At 46.5% G+C, this 25,557-nt stretch overlaps 1 protein-coding gene across 1 annotated transcript in view; it reads right to left on the reverse strand.

The window, feature by feature from the left end:
• Positions 1–4,290: 4,290 nt before the first annotated feature.
• Sel1l3 (SEL1L family member 3) overlaps positions 4,291–25,557 on the reverse strand; it is a 97,764-nt gene continuing 76,497 nt past the window's right edge. Inside the window, 7 exon segments of the mRNA XM_015482008.2 lie at positions 4,291–5,423; positions 12,938–13,010; positions 13,089–13,191; positions 13,757–13,884; positions 17,667–17,776; positions 18,943–19,027; positions 19,160–19,250. Coding sequence (XP_015337494.1) covers positions 5,284–5,423; positions 12,938–13,010; positions 13,089–13,191; positions 13,757–13,884; positions 17,667–17,776; positions 18,943–19,027; positions 19,160–19,250 — 730 coding nt within the window. The 3' untranslated portion in view covers positions 4,291–5,283.

The raw sequence follows: 25,557 nt of genomic DNA on the forward strand, positions 1-25,557 counted from the left end.
TCCAGCCACACCCCACCTGCCTTTGGTTACCACTCAGTTAATCCCATCAGGGGATTAATGTACTGATTGGGTCAAGGCTTTCACAACCCAACCATTTCTCCTCTGAACCTTCTTACATTATCTCACATGAGCTTTTGGGGGACACCTCACATCTAAACCATAACATATACATACAAATGAATCTGTGTGTGTGTGTGTGTGTGTGTATTTGCTCACACGTACGAGTATGTGTGTGTACACATATGCATTTGGTATTCTTTCAGGGTTTGGTCTTTAAACAGATCGTACTGACATATATATTTGATTCAGTTTCTCATTTTTTTTCACTGCCAGCATATTTTTAATATCTCAGTTTTTATAAATATGGTCTCTCACTTTCTGCCTGGTGCATCACTTACCCCTGGGCCTCAGGGGCCCAGGTGACTCCATCTCCTTGCCTTCTCAAACACTGATGGGATGTCATCCTCCCTACACGGATCTCTTAGTGGGTCTGTGCAGACTGGGAGGACTGTTTGGGGCTGGGCTTCCCAGGTCATGACACCCTCCCTAGGTAGATTCTGCCACATTGTTCACGAGTCTTCTGCACAACCCATGAGGCATGAGAGGTTCTGTGTTCACTTATTCTTAAGGTGTTCTCTGTATTTCTGTGATACGGTGGGCGTGAACTGCTCTTTTGATTTTAATACTTCCTTGACTTCAAGTTAGGTGAAGCAGGCCTTCATCCTCTTTAAGTCATGGTGTCTTTCTGTGAATTGCTCAACCATGTGCTTGGAATCGTCTTTTCTCCTGGGTTTTCCACTTGCTGCACAGCTGATTGATGAGCAGTCTTTGTTCTTTGTTGGATGTTTTGTAGAGATGCCTCAGTCACCTACCCAACGACGCTGTTGGGTTCTTTCTTGAATAGAAATCCCTCATTTACAAAGAAGGGAGCTCCACTTATATTTGCATATTGTTTAAGAAATTCTTTTCTCACTTAAAATGCGTGAAACATTCTCTTAAATTCTCTACAACTAGCCTTGTAGTTCTACCATCACAGCTACGTTTTTATCCACTAGCCCTTTCTATCTATAACAAGAGAGAGAATTTCAATCTTAATTTTCAAAATGTAATTGGCCAATTTGCTAACTATATGCTAAATATTCTTCTTACCCCCAATTAATTTGTGATTCCATTTATTGTACAAAATTCCCATCTGCTCCTAGGTTCTGTATCCTTTTCCCTTAATCTAGTCTTGCACTACTGCCCTGCTATTTCTGTTACTGTGACTTTGTACTATAACAATGTGTGGCAGGACAATTCCTTTCCCTCATTTTCCTTTAAACTTTACACTGCTGTCTATGGACTTCTATTCTTTCATATAAATTCAAAAATCACTTTGTCAATTCCTCACATATTCACAAAATCAGGACTTTGGTTGGGAGACCTATAAATTTATGAGTGAATTCAGAGGAAATTGTATACAGACTTGTATGTTGTTATTCTATCTATGAACATGGTATATTATTTTATTTATATCTTCTATGTTCTGTAGTAGAATTTCAAGATTTTCTTGGTAAAGCTCTGAGTTCATTGTTTAATTACTAGACCCTTTATAGTTGTAGATGAAACCTTATTTACATTTAAATTGCTTAATATTTCATTTTCTAATCAAGTTATTGCTGGTGTAGGAAAAGACTATTGTTTGTTTATTTATCTTTATTTTGTGGGTGCTTTGCCACTGAGTACATCCCCAGTCCTTTTGTACTGTGAGACTGGGTCTTGCTAAATCCCTCAGGTGGGCCTCAAACTTGTGCTCCTCCTGCCTCAGCCTCCAAGTCCCTGGGATTTCAGTGCACCACTCACCTTGCTATTGATCGTTTTAAACAGATGTTTTGTCCTGAAACTTTGTTGAAAACTTTATCAAGATTCTGAATGACCCACAGCTTGGCATCTTCCTCTCCCAAAGAGTGGAAGGGAAGACCACCACTTCTCCAGCTCTCCGAGGATTGGCAGCGATCAAACAATCCATGAATCTGGAGGTCTCTCTGAGACTTGCTGAAACGAAGTCATTGGTTTGAAGAGAAGGAAGTCCATGGGCTGTAACTTGAAATGCTTGCATGAAGGGCATAAGTGGCCTAGGTGTAAGGCAACAGGAAGTGGTGGGGCCTGGGGCAAGCCAGAAAGCACCGGCTCTATCCAAAAGGGAAGGATCTCTTCAGCCTCACCTACTTCTTGCCACCCAGTAGCAAAAGCCCAGGTTTTTCACACCTTTACATTTTTAAGGAGAACCTCATATGATGGATTATAACATGTTGGCAACTAATTAAAACTTTAAAAGTTACCAGGTGGGCCCCCCCAAAAAATCATATCTATGGGTTACATTTGTTTCCCGATCGACTGGCCCACAGCCTCTGGTTCAAGGATGCACGGAGTGGAGGGACAATAGGGCAGTAACCTAATGTCACCTTTGAACCTGGCCTTTCCGTTCCCTCTTTCCTTTCCACCCACTCTGCGCTGTGTTTTCTGGGCGGGTTTCTACTCCAGCCACTGGGACACCAGCTTTGGGGAACTGAGCCTAGAACTTAGGAGAGAAGGGGACGGTCAAGGCAGGAGAGGGTGTGGGTTAGACCCAGAAATTCAATCTTGAGGGGTCCCCAGAGAACAGAAGTGTAAGAGGGGTCTGAATTGACAATTAGTCCTCCAGCTTCACGGAGGTGGCTGGCCCTGGAGCTCTGCCGGCATTTCCAGCCTCCAGTGGACAACTGGAGCAGGCCGGGCTGGCTCCATGTGTCCACGGTCTGCACTTGAACCATCCTCTCCTCTTGTTCTAGGTGGGACAATAGGCTGATTGTCCCCAGTCCCTTAGAATGTGACGGTATTTGGAGATGGAGTCTTTAGAGAAGTGATGAAGGTAAAATGAGGTCCAGTGTCTGGACCCTAATCCAACGGGACTGGGGAAGGATCTATTCATTATTAGAAGAGATTCGGGCCCACGCAGGAAAGACCATATGAAGTCACTGAAGAAGACCATCTGCAAGCCAGGGAGAGGACTTAGGAAGAACCACTCCTGCCAACACCTTGATCTTGGACTTCTGTCGCCCAGAAGTGTGATAAAATGAATTTCTGTTGTTTGAGCCCCTCTGTAAGTAGGGCTTTGTTACGGAAGCCCTCCCGAATGAATGCACTTGGGTTTCTTGGAAACTGGAGTACAGAGTTGGGTGTGAGGACTGTGGGGAAATCCTGTAAGTGAGGAGGGTACAACTGGGCACAGTGAGAAGTTGGGTTCAGTGAGATAGAGTTCTGGAGTTGTTCTGAATTGAGGCATAGGGACAGTTTTCCCATAGGAATCATTCTCATGAAGGGAGAGGGTATGATCTTACTCCCAGTGTCTGGAGACACTCTTGGCTGTCACAACTGGGGGAGGAGGAAGGAGCGAGGGAAGAGGGGAGTATTTGCTACTGGCCTACAGTGGGTTGAGGGCAGGATGCTGCTTAACATCCTGTCCTACAACACAGAGCCACTCGTCTCAAGTGTCAAGAGTGCTGAGACTGAAAAACTCCCGTATCAACAGCCATGGGCTGCTCTTGCAAGGACGTACCCCTGGCAGATCCCACAGCTAAGGGAGATGCCCAGCGAGCAACCTAGGTTCCCAGTAGCTGGGGAGTGGTGTGTTTGCCTTGAAGAGTGGTTCTGAGCAGGGCAAAGAGCCCACTGTCTGGCCCCTGAGATTTCTTTTTCTAACAAATGTAACAACCAACCATGTTCAGGGTACACACATGATCTCTGTTAAGCCTCATGTGAAGCCCAAGAGGTGATAAGATACTCCTACTCCCATTTTATAGTACAAGAATCCGTGACCCAGAGAGTAATCATTCCCCGAGGTTACTGAGCCAGAAGGTTTCAGAACCGGAATTTGCACTCCGGACAGCTAGACTCCAAAGTCTGGCTCTTTTGCAAATCTCAAAGGCAACCTTTGTAAAACAGAGCAATTAACACAGCAGAAACAGGGCCAACTGCAGGCTTAACCTAGATTAACATAAAGCCCAGCCTCAGAGCAGCCAGAGGTCCCTGAACAATATGTGACACTGCAAACATCACGGGGCCAGACCTTGAGCTCAGGGTTCCTGGAAAGAAGTTTCCTGCCACCTTTATATCCACAAATGATAATGGGTTACCAGAAATGATCTCTCATAAGGAGGACTTTTTCTTTCTTCTCTCTCTTTTTTTTTAATCCCACTCAGGGAGAAAGCATGAACTTAGCACTTTGTATGATAACCGCAGAAACTATAAAAAAAGGGCACTTTCCAGTAGTCGATTGTATAAAAATAATTTTATTTACTACTGTAAATAAAGTAGTGCAAAGAGTAGTTTAACCCCACAATATTGCATTACTGATTTATTTTTACTACCTTAGCAGCATACAGTATAACGACACTCTGCTCTTCCTTGCCCTCTTACACACACAGACACACACACCCCCACGCACACCCCTATACAGACTCAGGCAGGCATCAGGGGTGGGGATGAGACTATGAGCTACAGGCTTGGTTTCTGCATATTCCGTTGCGGCCGGTCTATTCTAATGGGTAATTCGTGGAGAAGACTACACTTAAATACTAAGAATTTTCTGGATGATATTTTATGGATTGCAATTGAAACATAAAAGATATCCAACAATGTCATCAAGTGGTTTGGAAGCACTATGACCCTAGAAAAATTCAAGGAGAAAAATGTAAACCAATTTACAAAGCCATTATCTTCCCTGCACTTCCAGCCATAAACTAGTTCTTTCAAGGTGCCTTATAACCTCTGGGTTTTGGAAGTCAAAGATTAAATTGGACTTTGAGGAGCAGGCTCCGGCAAACATGGGCACTGAAACATTATCTACCTTGTGCAAAAGTCAGTTTTCTGTTCTCTGATAAAAGAGAATGAACAAAGGACGAAGACTCTTCAAAATGCCTCTCTGTGTCAAAGAATCCAGATGAGCCACAAGCAAAACTGTGACTCCCCAAACACATGATCACGAGAACAGAAGTTTATGGGGTCCAGTGAACCTCCCCAGATGTCCCTCTGACCAAGATGTTCCTTGGATTTCTTTGAGAACTTTTGGTATGACCACTGTCTGCTCTGGGTACTTCCTTGTAATTTAAGTTTTTTTTTAAAAAAAAACACACCAAGTGCAAAATTTGCATACAGTGGACAAGATTTTTAAGGTGTTTATCAGGGTAATGCTCTGGCCCTAGCCTCCCAATACCGGCTGTCGAAGGGATCATTGCTCTAGTGGAGAGACCTGGAGTGCACAGTTCACCCACGTGGCTCTGGGTTATTAGTGACTGTGGACCGGTCCTGGTCAGAGGCGTCAGCAGCGGAAGACACAGCTGGAGTTGCAGTGGAAGAGGTGGGGCCTGGGGGGGCCCGGGCTGGTGCTGGAGGAGAACCACTGGCTGCAGAGACACATGCACAACAGGGCTGAATATTCAGAACAGAACCTTTAGGACACCCAACCACACCCAGACTCTAGCAAGCCCAGGAGATGCTTCTAGCCCAGTGCCACTGACACTAAGCTGAAGGCAACCTTGGAGTCATTCCCTAGGTTCTTGGGACTTTGGTGTCCCCTGCTGTAAAATGGTAGACTGGAATGGATGCGCAAAGATCTCTGATGGTTCTGACGGCCTGGGAGTCTAAGTTACTGCATTTATGCCAGAACTAACAGGGCACAGGGCTTCTGGCCCATGTTCCATCCCCACCATGATGCAGACGCAGTGCCAGTCATACATCATAGCAAGCAATGAGAAAGGGGGGTCGTTTGACTCACACTCTTATTCCGTTTGGATGATGTGCCAAACTCAAAGCTCGTTATTTAAATCCATGTGCATAAGGCTTGGGTCTAATGACTTAGCAGTCTGCAATCCTGAGGAGGCTGGGCCTCTACCAGTCCTAGTGAAGTTTATGGTTTTATACTTGATGTCTGCAGTTTCTGAATGACAGTGATTCTGCCCCGAGAGGACAGCTGACAGTGCCTGGAGACATTTTTGGTTGTCATTCGCCTGGGGTGGGGTGGTACGGCTAGCAGATAGTGGACAGAGGCCATCCAACCCAAATGTCAACGGTGTTGGGCCTGATAAACCCTGCCTTAGGTGCTGAACCCGAGAAGAGCCCCCTGTTAAGACTGTGGGCCCTGGAACCTGTCTGCTTTGCTCTTTAACAGCTGTATGACCTTGGACAAGTTACCCACCCCCCACTGCCAACCCCACCTGACAGTACCCCTACCTTCTGGAGCTTTTTCAGGGCTGAATGAGTTAATGCTTACAGAGTGCTTGGAACAGTGCCTGGCACATGCTACGACTAGACCTGGTCACCGGGCCAGTGTATTAACCTGTCTTGATTTCAGGTGTGTGGCTTCCAGGACTGATAAGAGCTGGTGCATTTCTTTCTGGGATGCCTACCCCCCCCTTTTTTTGAGACCTCAATAGCCTGAGACAATGCATACAACAGTTTGCCTTTAAGCAGTGATATTAATTAAGCTCAGCAATATTTTTTTAGTCTTGTGCAGGTTTTAGTAAGTAGGAACACATGTCCACCCTGAAATGTATAGATTTTAAAAAGATGTCACCACATACTGACAATCTGACTTCTAGATAAAACCCTTCAAGAGTCCATGCCCAAGTAGCTAGGGTCATCTCCCAAGGAGGAGGGTGAGGAAGGGGCCCCTGAGCCCCTGGCTCTGTACAGGACTTCTGTAAGGGCTTCTCCCTGGCTCCCCTCCCAATAGCTGCAGACTCTGTGGATGCAGAGATGTCCTGAAAGAATACGACAGTGGCAGGGGGACCCCAGGGTGTTGAAGAATGCCGTGACATTTCTAGGGTCATTAAAACCATCACTCTGGCTGGTGATGTGGTGACTGCAATCTGGTGATGAGATGTAAAGACCATTTCGCTGCAATCAGGAGACCTGGTCTGGGCAAGTCTCATTTATCTGCCACTAGCTAATAATAGGTGACCTCAGCATAGGTACAGAATGGCAAATGTTTCTCTCTAAAGTGCTTGAATTTTGTGGGCCTGGCTTTCCCCACCTGTGAATCAGGGGCTTTGAGCAGATGGTGCCCAGACCCCCTCTGACCCTAGGACCAACCTGCCTAATGATCTCTGAGGAAGTTAACACGGCACTAAAGCAAGTATTTTTAACTCAGGGACTGTGTAAATCACCATGGTAACAAGATAAATCAGCAATCAGTTTTCCAATTAAAACAAAAAATGCCAACGTGTAAATGTAGAAGGAACGCCTAATCAACTCGGCCACCACTTACACCTTCTGGTAAGAGCACAAAAGAAATGCTGGTGCTTCCACAGTCAGTTTATTACCGTGGAGTTAGGGACCTCGATCCCCTCAGTGGGGATAGCTGTACAAGCCCCCCCCCCCATAGCCCATCCTATTTGTAAAGTGGCCCCTTTGTCTCTGCCCACCTGGAATGTGTGCTAATTTCATTACTGGACTTGGAGTCAAGGCAACCAGGAAAATAAGCGTGCTGTTTAAAAAATTACAGAGTATATTCCAGAGCCAAATAGAAGTGATTTGTGGATGACTGGCTGCCTGGGGGACCATTTCCTGCACATTAGTGAGAATAATCAGGAGCTGGCCCCACTGCAGCCGTGGCCACAGGCAGCTGTTGCCTGCTTTTGTATGGCTCTGGGTCTAAAAATGGTTTTTACATTTTTAAACGGATGAGCGAAAATTCAAAGCAGAGGAATACTTTGTGACATGGGAAAAAATATATGAAATGCAAATGTGTCCACGGGAAAGTTTTATCAGAAACCTGGCTGGAATGGCTTCTTCTGAGCGCTAGTGGCAGGATTGAGCTGTGACAGGGACACCCCTGAAAGCTGAAAATGTTTCTTACCTGACCCTTTATGGAAAAAAGATTGCTAACCCCTGTTCTAGAACATTGTCAGAAAAACATCTGCAGGCCAGCTGACCAGATGTGGGCATAAAAGAACACAGGGGAACACAGTGGGTTAACTCTGAAATGGCAGAGGAGGTGCAAGGGAGAGGAGCTTGAAATCTTATGCTAAGATTTGGCTACTTCACTTGGCTGTGGGCTCAGCAGGGCCCTGTGCAGGTGTAAGATCACTGGTCACCTAAAATATAAGGTTCTTTTTTTAAAGCACTGAAACAAAGGCACTGGCTCATCCATCGAGAGCACTGAAACCTTTCTTCCGAGTGGAGGTGCTTTGGAGTACCAAGGTGGGTACTTTGCGGAACCTCACCATGAAGTCTCCCCAGCTCAGACTTCTGTTTTTCTCATGGGCACCAGGTTGTGGCATTTTACTTTAAGTAGCAATATCATTAACTGGAAGTTTAGAGAACAGGAAAAGGGTAGGGAAAGGCTTAGTTAATCTTGCTTATATTAGCTCACTCTTTTTTATTTTTTTGGTACTGAGGATTGAACTCAGGGGCGCTCAACCACTGACTGAGCCACATCCCCAGCTGTTTACATTTTAAATTTTGAGATACAGTTTTGCTAAGTTCCTTAGGGTCTTGCTAAGTTGCTGAGGCTGGTTTTGAACTTGTGATCCTCCTGCCTCAGCCTCCCAAGCCACTGGAATTATAGGCGTGCACCACTGTACCTGGCTCATCTGAACTCTTTTTAAGAGAACAGCAGGCTAACCACTTGGCTGGATAGGAGGTGTTGGCTTACATGAGAAAGACACCAACCGGGCTGGCCTGGCCTTAGGTTCCTGGTGGTACCTCAGAGCTGGTGGATCCATAAAGTTTATGCTGCTATTACAGGCTGGGTATCCCTAATCAGAAATGCTCAAAACCGGAAGTGTTTCAGGCTGCAGATCTTTCTGGATCTTGGAATACTTGCACATACATGACATATCTTGGGGTGTGACTCAAGTCTAAGGATGAAATTCATGCATGTTCATAAAACCCTATTCACAGCCTGAAGGTCATCGTGGAGGATATTTTCAGGGCACCTGTGTTTTGACTGCGACCCATCACAGAAGGCACATGTGGAACTTTCCCTTTGGGGCGTTATGTCAGTGCTCAAGAAGTTTCCGATTCTGGAGGCTTTCAGATTCTGGATGTCTTGGATGGGGACTCTCAATGGCCTTTAAGGAGGCAGGAGTCTGTCTTTGAAAGGTGGTTCCTGTTTTATCCCTCTGCCATCCCTTTGCCTTCCTTTGAGCAGCCCGTGGGCTCCAGGTCTTTTGCTTGGGGGGAGGTTTGGGGCAGGCAGAGGTGAACCAGGCTCTAGACATACTTCACTTTGGGATTTTTTTGTTTTGATTTTTAAAGCCTGCTCCATTAGGGCAATTATGCTTGGCATCCTTGACAGGGAGGGAGAGGGAGAGTGCTTTTGAGAGGAAGCGAGGCAGGGAAAAGAGCTTTCTGGAGTCTGGAAAGGGGCTGGGCCTGTCTGTGGCTGGACCACAGCAGGCCCTCTCCTGGCCCCTGCAGCAGGACTCAGAGCAAAGGCTGATGGGGCCAGACTTCAGCAAGGACTGGAGCTGCCAGGTGACCCATCCAAGGGACATCCAAAGGACCTAGAGGGACAGAGTAGGCCTGGGGCCATATGTGTTCTGCGCTTAGGCCAAGGGCAATCAAGTGCCCCTTGGGCTGTCCAAAACCAGGGACCTTTGCACTACTCCGTGAGGCCTTAGCCTCTGGAAAGAGAGAGCTCAGGGGAATGGAAGCCGGCCGTCAGCGAGGTCCCTTGAAGGGGCCTTGAAGTACAGTATTTGTGGAGTGCCTCTTGCTGCTCTTGATGGATGAGCCAGTGCCTTTGTTTCAGTGCCTTAAAAAAAGAACCTTATATTTTAGAAAGAGTCACACAGCACAGAAAAAAGCATGCAGCTCTGGCAATGCTCTGCTACTGAGGCCAACCAAACTCCTGAAGTGCAGGTGCTACCTGGTTCAGCATGCTTCAATCCCAGGTGAAACACCTGGGGGACATTCCCAGGGGCTCCCAGCTAATGTCGGTGGAATCCTCAGAACCATGTACCGCGTGTCGCCAGACTTGGTCCTCTCAGCTACGACAGGCGGCAGGTGCACTGCTCTGCGTGCTGTTTGACAGAAGAGGAACCTGAGGTGCAAGAGGCTCCCTCCCTTGGCCAGAACCGCAGCCTGATCCTCACAGCACAGGCGCTGCTCACTGCTGTCCTGCACCGCCAGCCTTCTGAACGCAGGACAGTTCCATATGACAAAGGCTGTGGCGCGCTGGCTGTATATTCCAGAGCTGGCAACCCCAGCAGGAGAGTGAAGGGGGTTGGAGCTGGACACAGAATGGACGGCGAAAGCCTCCATGATGAATTGTTAATTTTTAAAAACAATTAACTGGAAAAAAGGCAAATCATGACAAAGATGACTGTCTTCTGGCAGCAGTCCTCAGCAGTCCTGAGCCTTCTGCTGTCACAGGTTCAGCACTGTGCTTACCCTCCGTCCCCACCCTACGGCTTTGGCCAGCACCCGCTGCTGTCCTCCCCTCCCGTGGGGCAGGTCCTGGGCCCTTGGGTGCCATCAGCTCCCTGGAGAGACACTAGCAGCAGAAGCTTTGGCCCCTATCAGCCCAGCAGCTGCCCCTCCTCCCTCCTGTGTCTCTGTTACCTGCCACATCACTCCCAAGGTCACCTGCTCTGCTGTGCTGATGAAGAACCTCCCTATTTCACAACGACTGACACTTAGCATAAGTGCAAGTCACAGCAGGAAGGTACCCAGGCCCTCACTCCCGTGGTGACTTCTGTCGGGGTGGCAGGTGCCCCTGTGGGGCCCCCTTCTGTAAATGAGAGATTTTTTCCTTTGACTTCTGCCCTTACTGGCCAAAGTCCAGGCTGTGGAACAGCCATGTGGGCATCGCCCTGGAGCAGGTTAGAAACGCCCCCAGACCCCGAATCAGAACCTGCCTTTAATACAATCCTTGTGAGATTCCTGTGCACATAAAACTAAGGAGCTAGAATTTACATACGGAAAAGGTTATTTTATTAGAATTGATTTCTTTATATTCCTGTTGTGGCATTCTATTGGTGTAGGTTAATTATCAGGATTTCACTTCAAGTGGAAAAGTATTCCAGAATATCCTTATGTGAGGGAGTAGTGGGTTCAAGACAGTCGATAATCATTGTTTTAAAGTATTGTGATTCTGAAAAATTGTCGGCCAGTCTGTGGCCCTACATTTCTCTCACCTTTATTTGGTCTTTGGGAAACTATTTCACCTCTTGGGCCTCAGTTTCCTCATCTGTCTAATGAAGGGCAAAGAGTGAAATGGTTTTCAAGATCTTCTCTCGGTTGGTCAAGAGGAAAGGAAGCAAGTGCCAGAAGAGGCAAACGAAAGAGTTGAAAAAAGCCAGGAAAATGTGTGAAAGAAGCGAGAAGACGCTGGCAGGGCCTGGAGGGACTGGGTGACCCGAGTGCGGAGACGGGAGAGGGGCCGCCTCTGATGGCAGCAATCCCAGCCGCCCATGAATTTTCATGGCCACCAGCTGGCACAGAATCATAAAGACGATTTCAGCGTCTCTGATGGAGCCACATTCGTAATCATCAGCACAATATTTCCACGGAGTCAAAATGACAAAGATAATTTGAAATGGAAAACAGACAAGATGCAAAATAAATGTCTTCTACCTGGTGACAAATGTCGGGGGGCGGGGGGAATGTGCGTCGGGGTGACTTATCGCCCAGCAGTGGAGGAGGCAGCCAGCCTGGGAGGACCTCTCCTCAGGCAAAGCAGGGAGGTGATCAGGGACAGCAGCCCCCTTCTCACCAGGGACAGCAGGGGCCTTGTTCCTTTCGCTGTTCATCGTTTGCTACACAAATAACGGCTAGGCCGAGGCTCCCGGGCCTTTCTCATCCTAGTTGACCCATTTGTGAATGTCACTGTTGGCCTTTGTGAGTCACCATGTCCTTCTGGAACCATCCAAGATGGCGGGAAGCTGGAGTTCTCACCAAGAGGTGTCTGTAGGTTTGAGTACCTGGGAGGTGGGAGCTGCTTGGCAGGACAGGGTGGGTCCCCCAACTCAGCCTATAGTGCGACAGGGGAAAATGAGTAGCTCACCCTTATCCAGAGGGCCATGGATGCCAGAGAATGAAAGAGCAGGCTTTTAACTATGCGTGTCTTTCCAGCAGTGTGGTGCATTCAGCCCCTCCCCACACCCACGGCAGAATCTGCATTTAGTATTATTCCTGCAGGATTCTTGCACCCATTAAAATTCAGAAGCACTAGGCTAAAATTTTACATATGGAAATGGATACTATTTTATTATAATTTTAAACATTTCCCTTTATATTGCTATTAGGGCATCTTCTCATTTCACTTTTCTTTTTCACGTTTTATCTCTCTGGAAGTAGCAAGTATTAGATGAATGAGGAATTGGGAGATGAGTTAGGTTAAGTAACTCACCAGAAGTCACACAGCTAATGAGTAGCCAAGTCTGGACTTTAAGCCCAAATAGAAGTGACTGGGACACCGCTCCCCTAACTACCAACTCAACTCGTATTGGCTCAGAAAAGTAACAGTGATTCAGTGGAAACACAGCTAGGTGACATCCTCCCCGGCCCCTCCCTCCGTGTCCCCGTGGCTGGGGAGGTTTGTGCGCTGTGTATTTGCTTGTCTCCTCACGCCTTTGCTTATTGGACTAGAACAAAAGGGAAGGCCTAATGCAGGAGGGGCTTTTGAGCTGGGTTTGCAGAGGTACAATTTTGCTAGACGATGTATTTTCAACAGGAGAGGATATTTTGGTTCCATTTCTTTAGCTTTTTTAAAAATCCTTACTTTGAAAAATCTATTAGTTTTGTGACCTCCTGGCAGCCAGGGACTATGACATGCTCCTGGGGGTCCCTGTGCTGTGCATGCCCAAGCTGAAGACGGGCCATGGCACTGTGAGGGTGTGGGAGGGAGTGCCCCCCCTCTGGGACGGAGTCCCCCCCTTTCCACCCCTCGGTGGCTTTGAGAAGGCTTTACCTGAGACATCCCGGAAGTGCTGCACTGTCCCAGCGATCACCACGGACAGCAGGAAGGTTCCCAAAAAGTAGATCTGCAGACACCAGAAGCACACCTCAGATGACTGACCCAGGCAGGGGCCACAGGGCAGGGCTGCGGGGACGGTACCTACCAGGGCAGAGTGCAGGACAGCGCCCCAGATAAGCCGCAGGTGGAGGTACCCCCAGGCCAGGGAGCAGGGGCTGAAGGACTCCTCGCTGCTGTGGCTCCAGCACCTGCCGACAAAGCCAGGCCTCCCGTCAGGTGGGCGACTTGGGGGCCCTTCCCACGACTGCCTCTCCAGAGCTCACACCTGCACGCCTCTGCTCTTGCACACGCGAGCACACTTGCAGTGAGGGGCGTGGAAGCAAAGGCACTTCAGTACTCTGTGCCTCGCCTGGATTTCTGAGATCCTCGCAGAAATCTGAGGAAAAGGTCACCTGCACCTTCGTTATGAAGGATCACATGGAGCATGGGGCCTGTTAGAGCAGCATTTCTGTCCGAGTGTCTGTCCAAAGTCCAGAGACAGGAATGTCTCCCTATCTTTCAGAAAAGCGCGGGCTAATCAGATGTGTGGCTTTTTTTTTTTTTCATGGAAAACCTTGGTCAGCACTTGAACTTCAGATCAAGCACATTGTATATCATGAGCCTCAGAGACTTTGGCTAACTGTTCACTACTAGAAGCAAATCCTGGGCCCTTTCTCTAACAATTGACATCACAAAATAAGAACTGAGTCAAGAAACAACTCCCACCTCCTTGGGTCCCCCAGATGCCATGGCATAGGGCACCTCTGAACTCACCGTTCGTATAGTTCCCGGAGAATGGAGATGTTACTAGAATGGAGTGATGGGTCAATTTCCAAGAAATCCAAAATATGGTGTGGGATGATAGCACCTTCCTCAATTAGCAGGGCCAGGTTAAAAAATCCCTAAAGGTAAGGCACAAACCAGACCCATCAGCTCCTTGTAATAAAACCCAGACACACACCCTTCATCAGCATGTAAACTTTTAAAACCTCTACATATTTTTTCCCAGCCCCTATAGCCAGATGGTTTAGTCATCTTCATTGATGAATTGTTTCCCTAAATATATGCATCTCAGAAATTTATTTGCAGGAGAACCGGGAGACTTTCAAAGGATGCTGCGTCCCATCTGCTCAGCAGCCAGTCAAGCGGGAGGTCTGTCCTTTCCTGTTCACACTCTCAAAACAGAACGCACTGCAAAACCAGAGCACCGCGTCGGAGGCGATGTCCATCACGGACGGTGGCCTCGGTCACCATCAAATCTGACAAAATATTTCTGTGGCTGCACACTACCTGTGACTGACATTCTAAGGTCAAGCGTGTCAGAGTCACAGATGGCACTTGCCTCAGCTCTCCTGGGTCAGCGTGGAAAACCTCATGATTTCTGTTGGCACAGACCTCCGCATGTACGTTTCCTGGCCTCTTCCTTGGTACCTTACTCTTGACCCTCAGGGTGGGCCCGCCTTAATGGACTGTGCAGATCCTGGTTCAGGATCCCGACAGTGGAAATGTGTCACACAAGATGGGTGCGAGATGCCAGCTGGAGGTCACTGGCCATCATGAGCTGAGCATGCGGCCAGACCACAAAGCCAGCAAAACATGAGTGGGGCCCACCACGAGGAGCCTTTCAAATGGAGCTGGACTGTGGCCCTTCGAGGAATCCATGGTCATGTTTGAATTTGCTCCCATCCTCCCTCTGTCTTGCCCTTCAGCTGCCAAGACCACAATCTAAATGAAAATCACGAACTGCCAAGTCGTACAACCGGGACTCCGGAGAGCATCCTGCATGGCCACCATGAAAACATAAAATAGTCACATTTTCTGAGTGCTTGCTGTATTCGAGGCCTCACTCCCTTTTGTGTATGTTCAGTTAATCCTCACAACAAGGAGTGGAGATGGACACTACTATCCTCTGTTTTACAGATTGAGAAGCTGAGGCACAGAGAGGTTAAAGAACTTGCCCTTGATCACACAGCTGGAAAGTGGCAGAGCTGAGATTCAAATATAAGCCGATGGTGGGGTCCAGGTTCTCTAACCTCCACCATGTTGTCAAATAACCTCTAAATGGATTTAAATGTTAAGTATCTTCAAGACGTAGACACACACACACACACACACACGCAGCAGCAGCAGCAGCAGCAGCAGAGCACAGGATATTCTCTTCTCTTTGAAAAGAAGATACTCTTAAAACTTGAGGTATTAGCAGAAAAATGACTTTGTAACATTTTAAAGGTTCTTCTAATCAGTGGAAACATATTATGAGAATAAGTGGTAAAATAGTCTGGGGAATATTTGTATGCAATGTAATAGCTTTAAGGTTCATTATCTACTAAGCAAATAAATAAAGAACTAATTATGGCTTGAAGAAGAAAAAAGAATGAAGACTCCAGTAGATAAAGACTAAGAATAGAGAATTCACCTAAGATGTGAAGACCAAACAACCATCAGCAAGTACAGGTAAAGGTGTCTGTCCTCTCTAGTCATTAAATAAATGCCATCCAAAACAACAAGGAAGCATTAATTTGCAGTTGTCCCATTTGCAAAACTCAATCGTCCAGGGCCGACAGGATTTCAGGCAAGGCATCCATCAGAAAACGGCTTCAGAAAGCAGCTCGGCGGCGCCATCGCGGAGCCGTAGAGGCATTGGGACCGTGTGCCTTGGTAATGCCGTCTCAGAATGTAACTAAATTATTCAAGTGAAAAGTCACGAAAGTGCTCAGGGCAGCATTAGCGTGGCTGCTGCCCCCTGGCAAGCAGCCTCCACGTCTCCCTGGGTCGACTCTTGAGCCCCATGAAGGCAGGAGGTTGATTTTCACCTCGTGCCCTGCCACTAAGCATTGCCTCAGACGTGGCGGGACGGGACACAGAAGGGCTGAATCAGTGGACAAGCTAGAGACGGCAGGCAGCAGCGCCCGGCAGCAGGGGAAGCCCTGCAGCTCAGCAGAATGTGGGGCCCCTGAGAGCAGCGAGCAGAGAGACGAAGAAAACCACAGGGCGGTCCGAGTGGCGCGCACACTAGAGGTCACCTTGCAGGTGCATGTGCCAGTGAGCAGGGACCAGAAGTGACACAAGGACATGAAGAAGGAAAAGCCTCTGCCACGTAATGAAGGATCTTTTGATTTTTTTTCTTTATACGTTATCCCTTATTGTTTTTGTATCATTGTCTTCCTAAAAAAATGATCATCAAAAATGAAAAACAAATTATCCAGGCTTCATTTAAAATGATGGCCGACATCATCTAAGGGAGTTTGTTTCTGTACAAATCCCTGTAGCAGAAACTTCTACTTCATTCCAGAAGAAATAGCAGATCACGCTCCAGTTAGCATCCTGGGTGTTGGGGCTCAGCACCTCACTTAGTCCTCACCTCCAAGGAGGGGATGCTGTTATCTTCCCAGTCCACAGACAAGAAATGGAGTCTCAGAGATTTAGTGACTCCCCATACACAAGCAGCTGTGAGTGGAGAGATGTAGGATCTTAACCTGGGGACCAACCCCTCCGATGTAATATCCCCACTAAGAAAAAAGAAGGGAGGGGGAAGCCAAGGTGAGGATGAGTCTCTTACTTCCGCTCTGTGATCAGACTCCAGAGCATAGTCGGAAACTATTCCAGTTTCCACTGCAAAAAAACCTGCCCTGGGATCCTCAGGGAGATCCCAATTAGCAAACGGAGAGAGAACGAGGTAAGTCCTAATAGTGGTTGCCGGCACCATCTGTTAAAATTCATAGGCAAAAATTTTGAGGACAAGCAGGATATCTGCATAGTCTCAAACTATCTCCCCAAGATATTTATAAATTAAAAATGAAACAACGTTAACTTTACAGTGGAGAGACCTAACAGAAACCAGAGACGCTTAACCTCACCAGGGACGAGAGTCACTGACACCACACAGCCCTGACGTGACACGCCAAGGACACGTGACATCTCTACCGTTCCTGCCCCAAACACTCAACCTCAGTGGGTTCATGAAAAAACAGAAATGTCCAACCACTTGATGAGAATGAAAGACGAGAAAGCAACTAGGTGTAATGTGGGACCTTGCACTGAATCCCAGAACAGAAAATGGGTATCAGTGGACAAACGTGAAATCCAAATAGTCTGAAGGGTGGGTACGGATATTGACAGTGGCATGGTGGCCATGCAGAATGTTAACGTTAAAAGAAGCTGGGCGGAGGTGTATGGGGATGCTCTGAATCTCTTTTGTAACTTTTCTATAAGCCTAAAGTGATTTTAAAATAAGAAGTTTCAAAAAAAAGTCATTGAGAAAAAGTCCTGTCACTTAAATATTGAGCTCAATCGCACATGGAAAGCACGTCCTGTAACAGCCACTCTTTTAGATCCTTGAGTTTCTGTCTGTGAGTTATTTTGACAGAATTCAGTAGAACACCCCTCAGGATTGGAGCTAGAGACCCAGGTTTAGGCTCTGGCTGTTCTATTTTCTACCTGATTATCTGGCCTGGAACAATTCATTACCTTGCTGTGGCTCTAACTATGACATAGGTATAAAATCTCCAGCTCCATAGGATTGCTTGGGGACACAGTAGGCGCTCAATCAAGGTCCCCCAGGTCCTCATGGAGTTGTCTGAAGGACGTGTGAACGTGCATGGACAAAGACCAAATCATGCTGTGGAAGTACACAGAGAAGACTGCTAGGTCTCTGGGCCTTCAGAGCAGGCTTCGCTGTTTTTACCTGGGAGTCTCCCTCCAGCGCGGCCTGGGCGTACATCTGCACAGACAATTCAAGGTCTTGTGACTGGTTTTGGTGGCCATAGTAGTACAGGTCTCCCATTTTCAAATATGCTGCAGAACGCAAAACATATCCACTTGTCAAGCAGTTTTATTTTAGGCTAACATTGTCAATTACTGGGCCATTCACTCAACAGAGTGTATCCTATTAAAATTTGAATGCAGAATATTTTTAGGTTTCCTTACTGTGTCAGGAGAAAACAAAAAAGGTTTTCTTTTCTTTCTTTCTTTCTTTTTTTTTTTTTTGTTTTTTTTTTTTTTTCCTGGAGCACCCTATCTAGACACTTTCCATACTCTAGGTAGCTCCCCTGAGCAGGTCTGTTTGAGACTCTCTGACAGCGAACTCAGCCCAGCGGCCAAGGTTGTCCCTGGCCCTCTATTCCACATCTGAAATGCTGCTGCTGTGTTTGATGTGTCTCATATCTCTTTGCTTTGCGTTAGCCGCATGTTTCATGTTTACTTTGAGGAAACACATTTGAGAGCATAGGTGTCAGTCAATATCCAATCAGAAAATCCAGAATCCACCTTGGGTAGCCCAAAGAGGGATTTTTATCATGGGAAAGTAGATGCCTGGGTACCGGAAGAGACAGAAGGCAAGTGGGAGATGGAAGGAAGCTACTGTCACCCCCCAGGATGGGGAAGTGGGGGTGGCTGTGAGGTTCCCAGAGCTTCCCAGTCCCCTGGGAGCTGGACCAGAGAGGGCGGAGTTACTAGGCAGGGGCTGGAACCATGGGACATGTGGCCACTGCCAGACAACTGGTGCAAAACAGAGAGATGGGAAGAGAGAGCTGGGCTTCCCCCCTCTTCCCACTCTGCAGCCTTCCCTGGTGCCCACCACTGGTGATGCCCATCAGAAGCTCCTGGGACAGGAGCCTGGCACTGCATTCCTGGTGGCCACCCCCTCCCACAGACAGCAGAGCACAGGGCTGGGAACACATCTGAGGGCAAAAAGCAAATGACAGGCCAGGGCGTCCCTTTATAGTAGGATGGCTTTTGCGTTCTCTTGGTTTGGAGGTGGGTCTGGTGAGTGGGACAAGGTGCTTGAGTGCCCTGCAGGGGCTAAGAGCAGGTTAGCCAGGGCCTTAATAGCAGAGATTTTTCACTTTCATTCCTAATTGTTTAGAAATATCACACTTCACACCAAGCTGTTAGATGTTCCCTGTTACTAAAGATTAAAAGCCTCTAACGCTTAGGTTAGCACCGTTTTTTTCTATACATACCAAATGAAGGAGCATCGATTTGAAAAACAGAGAAATTATAGTATCTCCAAACACAATTAACACCCAAGTATCTCCTGGCCAGGTCCTAAGAGGTAAAGGAGAGAGAAAAAGTTAATTCATTAATATTTTGGCCAAGTGACTAATTTTGCCTTGGTAAAGCTTAATTCATTATCTTTAACCTTACAGCTTCTGCTTGCAGAAGAATCCATTTACTTACCGGCCTTTCCTCACAGATGTGTGCTAAATTTGTCTGTGACACTTCAATTCCAGTTTCTGCTGCTAAAACATAATACAGCAAAGCTTCATGCCTAAAAATAGATGATTAATAATAAATTTCATATAGTGGCTCTTACTAATATTCAGAGAGCTTTATATTCAAACATAAGAGGGCACAAAATAAGCAGTTTTTTAAAACCACAAAATCATGAGTTTTTTTTCTTTTTAAATAAATACTGTTGTTAAAAATACTGCATGCACTGATTTATTTCCTATCTTAAAGGCTGAGCTCCCAGATAAGGCTGGGGACCTAGTTGGTACAACAGCTACCTCTACTGGCCGAGAGGCGTGCGGAACACTGGCTGAGGACTTGTCCATTAGTCTTTGGTCCTTGAATCTTTCCTTCCTCGCTTAGAGGAGATGAGTGGTATTAAGAAAAAACCCTGGGCTTTACAGTCCCCTGTTTTGTGAAAGGCTTTACAGGACTTAGGATTCGGAACAAGCTTAATTAAAGCTGAGCTTGTGTTGTGCATTAGAAGTTTGGCAAAGAAGAAGCAGTTTACAAGGGATTGATGACAGTGGCCAAAACACATGAAAAATAAATGCCCGACAGCCGTAGCGACTGAGCAAGTGCAAAACAATGAGAGACCACTTTTCATCGGTTGAAAGTCGGGCACAGGATTCACTGATGGCACAATGACAAGGACCCGGGGAAATGCACGCACTCCCGTGCCCGCGCTGGAGGGCCAGTGGTTGCAGTGAGTCTGGGGTCAAGGAAGGAAGTCTGAGAATTCACACACCATTTGTGCCTACTGCTCTCCCTTGGGGGTTTATTCCAAAGAAACCAGATATGTGCAAGGATCCCGTTGCCAAGGGGTTTGTGATAGGGCTGATGGCAAAAGCTGCTACATCAAAGCAAACTCGAAACAAATACCTGAAAGTCACAGACTAGGATCAGTGAACCTCGTGCAGCCACATTCAGATGTGGCCAATAAAGACAATGTCATGGAAGAGTATTGAAAATACTTGTGCAAAACCTTGTAATTAGCATCCCAAAAAGGCAGAATATAAAATTGCATCCCACTTTTGCAAAACACAAATGGAATTAAATATGCACATGTGCATACACCTGTAAATACATATATGTAGAAGAATAAATTCTAAAAACCATCTAACAAATGTTAACAATACTTATCTCTTCATGGTTAGAATGCAGTAATTTCTATTTCTTCCTTTTATCTATCTGATTTCCTCAATTTTCTGTTACCCAGTTTGTGCATAAAATTTGATTTTCACAATAAGTAGTTATTTCTAAAGCTTGTTTTTCATTTTAAGTAGTTGACACAAATGATGCTTTCTTAATTTGAGCCCCACCCAGAATCTGGTTTAGGGAAGGATGGGCGAGAGAAAATGAGGTAACAGATTCTGAAATCACCTTTCTACAGTGCTCAAAGCACCTACTGGGAGACCATTTCATGGAGACATACAGAGGTGGCTGGGAATCAAATTAGGACAGGCAGACCTTCCGTGAGACAGGCTGCAGGTCATGGGACACATGGCTTCTGAATGAGTCAGTTCCCAGTCTCTGAGATACCTAAGGTGGCTGACCAATTAGCTGTGACTCGTGCTAACAGAGACAAGGTCACCTAAGCAGTGTCCCCTGCTCAGGCGGTCAGATCACAAGGCCACACTGCAGGTGCAAACACCACTGAAAAGATGCCTAGGGACTTTGTTACACAGGCTGCAAAAATCATTTTGGGGCATCAGAATCCTCAGAGCTCACCTGACACCAAAGAGGCACCACCGGGAGGTCCTGCAGAAGGTCCCCATCCTTTTATAACAGAACCCTGTTCCCAAGATCTCAAAACCTCAAGTTTCTTCACATACACATGAATGCCCACTAGTGTCTCAGTCTCTACCAGGGATGCTTGAGGAAAGTAGATGGGGCAGACCTGTCCCCCGAAGTCCAGTACTGGGCCAATGCCCTGAGCTGCCATGACTAGCTAGTATGTGGCTCAGATTACTGAAGTGTCACACAATGAGTTCTTGGACAGCAGAAAAACAGCCAAACTGGCTGCTAGAACTGAGGGGTGGGGTGGGAGCTGGTGGTTGACACTGTCAGAAGGCTCACTTGAGAAGCTTCGTAAGACAATCTCTTGCCTCTCAAGTAACCTTGGCAGTAGGGGAGGGAGAGGTTTCATAGGAAGACTTCTATTGTTCAATTATTACATAGACTGGGAGGAAATACTGTAGAATTCTCAAGCTTTTCCATCAAAGGAGAAACTAAATCCATCCAAATGTGATGTCTAAAAACATTGCTGTCAACTCCTCCTGGCTGCATCAATCACCCAGGCCTGTGCATGCTGATGTCACCACCACCCACTTTTATATAGTGAAAGAGTAGGCTCTAAAAGGGGGATTGACGCTTCCCAGGCCAGACTCCCCAGCTTGTTAAAACTTTGAGACATGACACTGATGCGGAGGCCCGACCCACATGCAGCCTCCCGACACTACTTAACTGTGTTTCAACAGAAACCACCTGAAAGTATTAATTACAGATATTTCTACACTTATATTCTGGAACAAACATTTACTCAGCACTTGATAATTGCAGGAAGCCCAAAGACAGACCTCAAAACACTCCTGTCCTTCCATTAATTTCTTCAAGCTTTAGGAAGAAGACCCAAGCTTCAAGTTTTATTTCCAATGCACTCAAGTGAATTGTCTTCCAGACAGACAATTTTGTGGAAGATGGGGACTAAATGCAAGAAAGGAGGGGATTTATAGGAATGAATTGAGAGGCACATTTGCTTCCCTCTCATTTTCAGACCTTGGACAGACATTCCTAGCACTTTTATAATGATAGGTCTTAATAATCAATTCTTTGACCCCTTGCTGTGAATTGTGAATTTGAATGCCTCTGAGCAGTTGCTGGAACAATTATGTTATTTCCTCTGTGCTCTTTTCTTCTAATGCCTCAGGCAGTTCAGATGGGAAAGAGAAAAAAAGAAAAGTCCTGGGGTCTCGGTGGAATTCACTGCAAAAAGGTGAATCTCTTTCAACCGGAACTTTGCATGTCTACTTCTCTCGCCTCAAGTCCACTAGAAGCTGCTAACCTCTGGGGTTAAGTATTTTGGGTACATTTAAGACAAAGCACAATAAAACAGTAGCTCGCAGATAAAACACACATAAGGCGGAGAGAAATGAAACATGACAGCCGGCCTTTCCCTGCTAACGGCGGCTGGTGTCCGAGGACAGCCTCAGGCATGACAACATCATCTTCTGTCTTACGCTGATCCAGCAAAAAGCCCCTTTTTCCATCACGCTCCTCTTTACGCTCCCCCACATAAATCTTGGAACAACACAGGAAGGCAGAAGCTCATCAAACTGACACATGTAATTTGAAAATAACGTCCAGAATAAATTCACTCACACAAAAATGAAGAAGGGGAATGGGCCGGAGACATTGATGGATGATTTTGTTCTATTAAGGGAAAATAGATGGTACCCCAAAAGCCACACTGTGGTGTGAGAAGGCCAGCAAACGCCTATTTCCTATTTAACCCCTGGGCAGGGGCTGGAGACTGGAGGTGCAGGAAGCAATCAGGATGCGCTTTGCCCCAAACATATTTTGACAAAGATCTTCTCATTGTAATGGATACTAGATGTTTTTTCTTGTTGATACTAAGAAGTCTTGAAGTCTTGAAGCCAGGCTGAGATTTACCTTTAACCATTCTTAGCATCAGCACCAGGATTGGCAAGGATATGGAGAAACAGAAATCTATAGATGGTGAGCAGGACAGTGACTTGGTAAAACCACTTTGGAAAACAGTTGTCTCATAATGCTGTCCAGGTGCCATTCATTGCCACCCAGAGGCCCCACTCCTGAGTTGATAGGTAAGAGCAACTCTTCCCTGCATGTCAGAGAAGAAATTAAGAAATGTTTGTGGCTGTGTGGCACAACAAGCACACAAGAAGGGGGTAGGGAGGGAAGAACAGAAGTTCACTGGATTAGAAAAGTCCTGGGGTCTCAGTGGAATTCACTGCAAAATGGTGAATGAAGGGAAGGGAGTGGGGATGGAAATGGGAGAGACAGTAGAATAAACCGGACACAATTTTTCTATGTTCATGGATGACTACATGTCAGAGGCAACTCCACATCATGTTCAACCACAAGAATGGGGAGTTACACTCCATGAATGTGTGATATGTCGAACAAACTCTACTGTCACGTATAACTAAAAAGAAAAAAAAATTAAAAAGTGAGAAAAAAAACCAGTAACGGCAGCAAAAGGGAAATAACACAAATATGCATTAACATAAAATTAATAAATAGCAGCATATTATAGCAGTGAATATGAATGACCCACAGGTACAGGCATCAAAATGTATGAATCTTAGAAGTGTAATGTTAAGTCTAAAAAAAGTTGAAGATTATATATGATATGATTTTAATAATATAAAGGTCAGAAATAAGCCAAACTAAATCCATTGCACAGGAATATATCCATATATAGCAAAACTATACAGAAACCAAGAGGTGGATGAGTAAGACTCAGGCAATGGTGACTTCTGGGGGTTAATCTGGGAGGGGCACGCAAGGGCCTCAACAGTGCTGGCAATGTTCGATGTTCGCCCCGCTAAGTAGGGTGAAAAGTTAACAGGGGTCCCTTTTATTGTTGTGCTCTTGTGTGTCACATTATTACATACCACATATTATTTCATATGTGTCAACTATTACCTAAGAAAAAACCCTCAAGTGGCAATGCCACATCTTTGGCTCCAATGTTCAGCGCCTTTTACCTGGGTCTGAGCCAGCCCCTTTCAGGGTCTCCCTTCCTATCGCCATCACACTCAGCTGTTTGGTTTAAACATCTTCGAGATGGGCTTTGTCAGTGACTACCCTCCACAACACCACCAATGGCTCCCTGCTGCTTCCTAGACCAAGTAAAAAGTGTATCACCTGCCATTCAAAATCCCACCCAGTAGCATTTCTTTGGTTTTGCCCTGTAGGTTCTCAGTCTCACCCCCATGGCAAACTGGATGGCTTGAATTTTTCTACACTTCCTCAGGCTGTTCCTACCTCTTTGCTTTTGCTTCTGCAACGCCCTTGCCATTAGTGCTGTTCCCTGTGTGGCTAAGAGGAAACTCTATTCATCCCTCAAGGCCCTGTTATCCCTACTGCATTGTCAAGCTGACCTAGGGCTCCCCAGTGAGAGAGCAGCCTTCCTCCTTCCATCCCCAGGGCCCCCACCACCTGCTCCTGGCCCCTGAGTTGGCTTGTTCTGTCTATTTGCTTCCATTCCTCCGCTCGTTCAGTAGTTTCTGAGCACTCCCCGGCGTTGCCATGTGCGAGGCCCTGGGACACAAGTCACGGACAACGGACAATAAAATGACTGTGATCCCAGGACTGGGCAGGATTCCTAGGCAGAGGAAGTAGCAGGTGCAAAGGGTCCGAGGCTAGACCTAATGCGGGCCATGTGACAAAAGGTGCATGGAGGAGAAGGACAGCAAGCGTCCCCAACCCCGACTGGTGACATCCCCTGCATGTGAGTGTGCACAGAAGAACCTACTGAACTGAATCAAAAACACACACAGTGCAAAACACACGTAGTAAGTTTTCCTTCCCCAATACCAAGGGACGGGGTGGGACGCCCACATTGAAGCTGAGAAGTCTAAGGCAGAAGTCAAGCCACAGGCATTTTCATTCAACTAACCCTTCATGGCAAAATTTCAGCTGTCTAGTGAAGGGCTTTCTGTTAAATGCCAAAGTAGGCAAGAAAGCCAAGCTACTCACCAGGTTTTTTTACTCATTCTTTTTCTGGGGGGAAAAAAAAGTGTCAGATACCTTTGTGTGGCAAGGGGGCATGTAGGTGTGAGTGTGTGTGTGTGTGTGTGTGTGTGTGTGTACAGACCTCCTCTCCTTTTTGGAAAACCCCACATAAAAATCGAGGGGTATCTTGAAGCATTTGGTTCCCCCTCGGAAGCTTATGGGGAGCGGAGAGCATGAGCCTCCTGCGGAGGCTGGAGAGAATGAGTTACAGTCAAGTATCTGGAGTTTTATGAACTGAAGTTCCCCCGGGAAGCAAGACACCACAGAAACTCCAGGAAAACAGGAAGGTACAGTTACAGTCGGGAAGAGGTAATTTCCTTCAAAGAAATTCCTTTCTGTTTGTGCAAAGTGAGGCCACAGATAATAAACTTTCACAGGATGATAATAACAAACATTTGTATTTGGTGATTTTTTCCCCCGCTGGGCTCATTTCCCTGCACTCTCTAATTTAAGACGCTTGCTTACGGAGATGCCATCTGATGGGTGCGTGACCAGCTATGGACCCAAGGAGGAAATGGCACCTTTGGGGGAATATTTTAATTTTTAATTACAGCTTGGATCCGCGT

This window comes from Marmota marmota, unplaced genomic scaffold (assembly GCF_001458135.2).
Source record: "Marmota marmota marmota unplaced genomic scaffold, marMar, whole genome shotgun sequence".
In the NCBI taxonomy this organism is placed as follows: Eukaryota; Metazoa; Chordata; class Mammalia; order Rodentia; family Sciuridae; genus Marmota; species Marmota marmota.